General features: G+C 40.5%; 1 protein-coding gene across 1 annotated transcript; it reads left to right on the forward strand.

Annotated features, from left to right (window-relative positions):
* The first annotated feature begins 496 nt into the window (after window positions 1–496).
* Window positions 497–2,148, forward strand: LOC110043729 (uncharacterized). Its single transcript, XM_020749228.2, has one exon. It carries the CDS (start codon window positions 693–695, stop codon window positions 1,416–1,418), a length of 726 nt encoding a protein of 241 aa, XP_020604887.1. The 5' UTR covers window positions 497–692; the 3' UTR covers window positions 1,419–2,148.
* The last annotated feature ends 592 nt before the right edge of the window (window positions 2,149–2,740 follow it).

Here is a 2,740-nt window from a genome sequence, read left to right on the forward strand (position 1 = left end):
TGTTTCAGTTTATAAAATAATAGGATTTGGTTGAGCGCCACAGGATATCGAGCAGTCGGGGGTAAGCGGCTACTGCAGCGGAAAGAGTGTGCAAATAATTCTGTTGAAAGAAGACAGGCGCTCGAAAGGACATATTTAGCCGAAGCAGTGCCAATTTTAGTCTAAGCATTCAAGGCAAATGTAGTCGGGCGACTTCTGTGACGCGGATTTTGAAAGTGATATTACCAAGTCTATCAGTTAAGCTAGGGTTTAATTTGGAGGCGTGATGTATGTGAACCATTAAACCGCACGCTTTCTGCTTTTGTTTTAATTTCGTTTCTTTGGTTAAAGAAGAAAAGTTGAACTTTGTAGCGCCCCATCGAATAGTTAAAACGCTAATTAAGAGCATCTAACCGGTTATCAAGGAACGTTACAACCAACCGCATGTCCCTGGAGACGTAAATTAGCTTAGGGTGTGCTATTGTGACGTCATTCCGTCTAAGTGAAAGTTTCAATGGGGTCAGAGCTCGGGTCGGAACAAAACAAGTGCTTCAAAGGAAGTCATTTGAAATATGCATACCTCCACGTGTAATATCAGCCGATTTGATTACTATGACAGTGTTTTGCTCGACTGATTCTTGCTGCGATCCTGTTAGTGTTTGCGGTTGTCCTGTTTCTGAGTGCGCTTTACTTGAGCCACTCTGGCTATAGACATGACTAAGGAGAGGCGGACTCCTTCACCTGTTGAACAAGGATCGCATTTACACATGGCAATCAAGCTGTTGAAAGCGGAAAACGCGAATCTCGAGAAGATAATAATTTTGCTCAAGACCGAGAATCAAAACATGCAGCGTAAGATGAAGGAGCTTGAATATCAGAACGACAGATTTAAAATCACTCAAAATCAGCTAAAAGCCGAGTTAAAGAGGGAAAAGGAAATGGTACGATATTTGCACAATTTGAACAAGAAGTACGAGCGAACGCTTCAAAAGAAAGAAGCGGAGAGCAGACAGCTGCGGAAAGAAGCTAAAGAAGCTGAGTTGAGGAGTTTTAAAAGAGTCGACAGCAAAGACGTGAACAATAACGCAAAGGAAATTGGTAAAGAAACGGAAATCCGAAGACCGCAGCCACCGAAACGCTCGGACTCGTTCAAACGAAACAAGGACCTTGCAGCTATAAAAGACCAAGGGATGACAACTACTAGCAACCAAAATGCAAATTTAAAACCAAAGCAGCCGTCTCAAATCACGCCAGCCATCAAACAGTCGAACTCGAGCGATGATATAGCGTGCGAGTGGGAAGATGTAACGGACGTGCTGGGCTTTTTGAACGAGAAGGTCAATCAGTTTGAGCGGTTACTCCTGGAGACTGGAGGCTCGAGTAAGTCGGGCTCGGGTTCGGGATATTCTTCGTCGGATTCCATGACATCCACCAAGTAAAGTGTGTAAATAGTCGTTTGCTTTCAACTTATGTTTTGTTGCTAATTCTGCATTTGGAACACACACATTTCGGTAACGTAGAGCAAAACGGGGCAAAATCGACGAAAGCTTTTTTTTTTTTTTTACTTTAGGATTTTATATTTTGAGTTCGGAAAGTACAGTAAATTCGACTTTTGTTCAAAACAAATAACAATTGTTTTAAAGTGTGCTTGTATGTGACATGTTACTCCGACTGTCAAGAAACTTATTGACTCGCACTGGGGTAAAACATTTACTGATAACAGACGAAAAGGATACCTCTTGGAGGAAAAGATTGCATGAAAGGTCAAGATGATTTTTGCTGCGGTTGGCTACCAGTTTAAGAGTTAGGTTTCGTCACGTCTCGGTTGGAGAATCATTAACATATTTAGCACCATTGCAAAACGTGCTTGTTGACCTGAAATTAAAGGATTTTGCTGGATATTTATACTGATGCCGAATGACTGATTTGCAACTACGTGCTTAAAGGTTGTCGCATTCTATTGTAAATATGAACACAACGCGCGACAGAAAGGTTCGTATTGTGTAACGCAATCAAGTCGAAACACTGTGTCTATTTTTAGGAAGTAGCGAAATGCTGCCTGCTTTGTATATTAGATTTTACGTAAGACATACAGGAGATAACATGATTATTAATCTCTGACGATATGATTTCTATTTTAGCTGTAGATTAAATCTCCACGGAATGTTCCTCGGGTCTGTTTGTGTTTGCTGGCTACCTAGTGCGTGTATATTGTAGTGTGTTTTGCAAATTTATGTTATGACTGAATGAGAATTTAAGGAATTTGTCTGGAGCCGAACAAAGTATTTGTTTGTTTTGCAGGCTACTCAGAATTGTTATTAACGCATCGTTCAAAGTCCATCACACATGCCAAGCTTCCCGTACAAATTTACATCCAAGTCAATTTGAAGCGCTGGTCACTTTTACATTAAAGGGAAAGCACTGCAGAATTCGTGCCTCTTTCATCTCAGTATGGGGCATGGGGGCTTTATTCATACGCTGTAACAACTGTAGCTCAAGGCCCGTGACTAAATGAGAGTTATTTTGTTCTCTTATCCATTTTCAAATCACACAATCTATTTATCTTTGGAGATTTAAAATTCAAAGAGAGGCACGAAACACGAGAAAAAAAGTGGCGGCAGCAAGCTTGTTTGTTGTTTAAAGGAGCATGAAACTCCATCTGATGTCAGAGACAAAATTCAAACTGTCGAAGGAAACCAATACTCAAACTAAATGAACAATTAGCAAAGTTACCTTAGAGCATTTTTAACTATTGCAAAAA

This window comes from Orbicella faveolata, unplaced genomic scaffold (assembly GCF_042242905.1).
Source record: "Orbicella faveolata isolate gen_17 unplaced genomic scaffold, um_ofav_v1 contig_1, whole genome shotgun sequence".
Lineage (NCBI taxonomy): Eukaryota > Metazoa > Cnidaria > Anthozoa > Scleractinia > Merulinidae > Orbicella > Orbicella faveolata.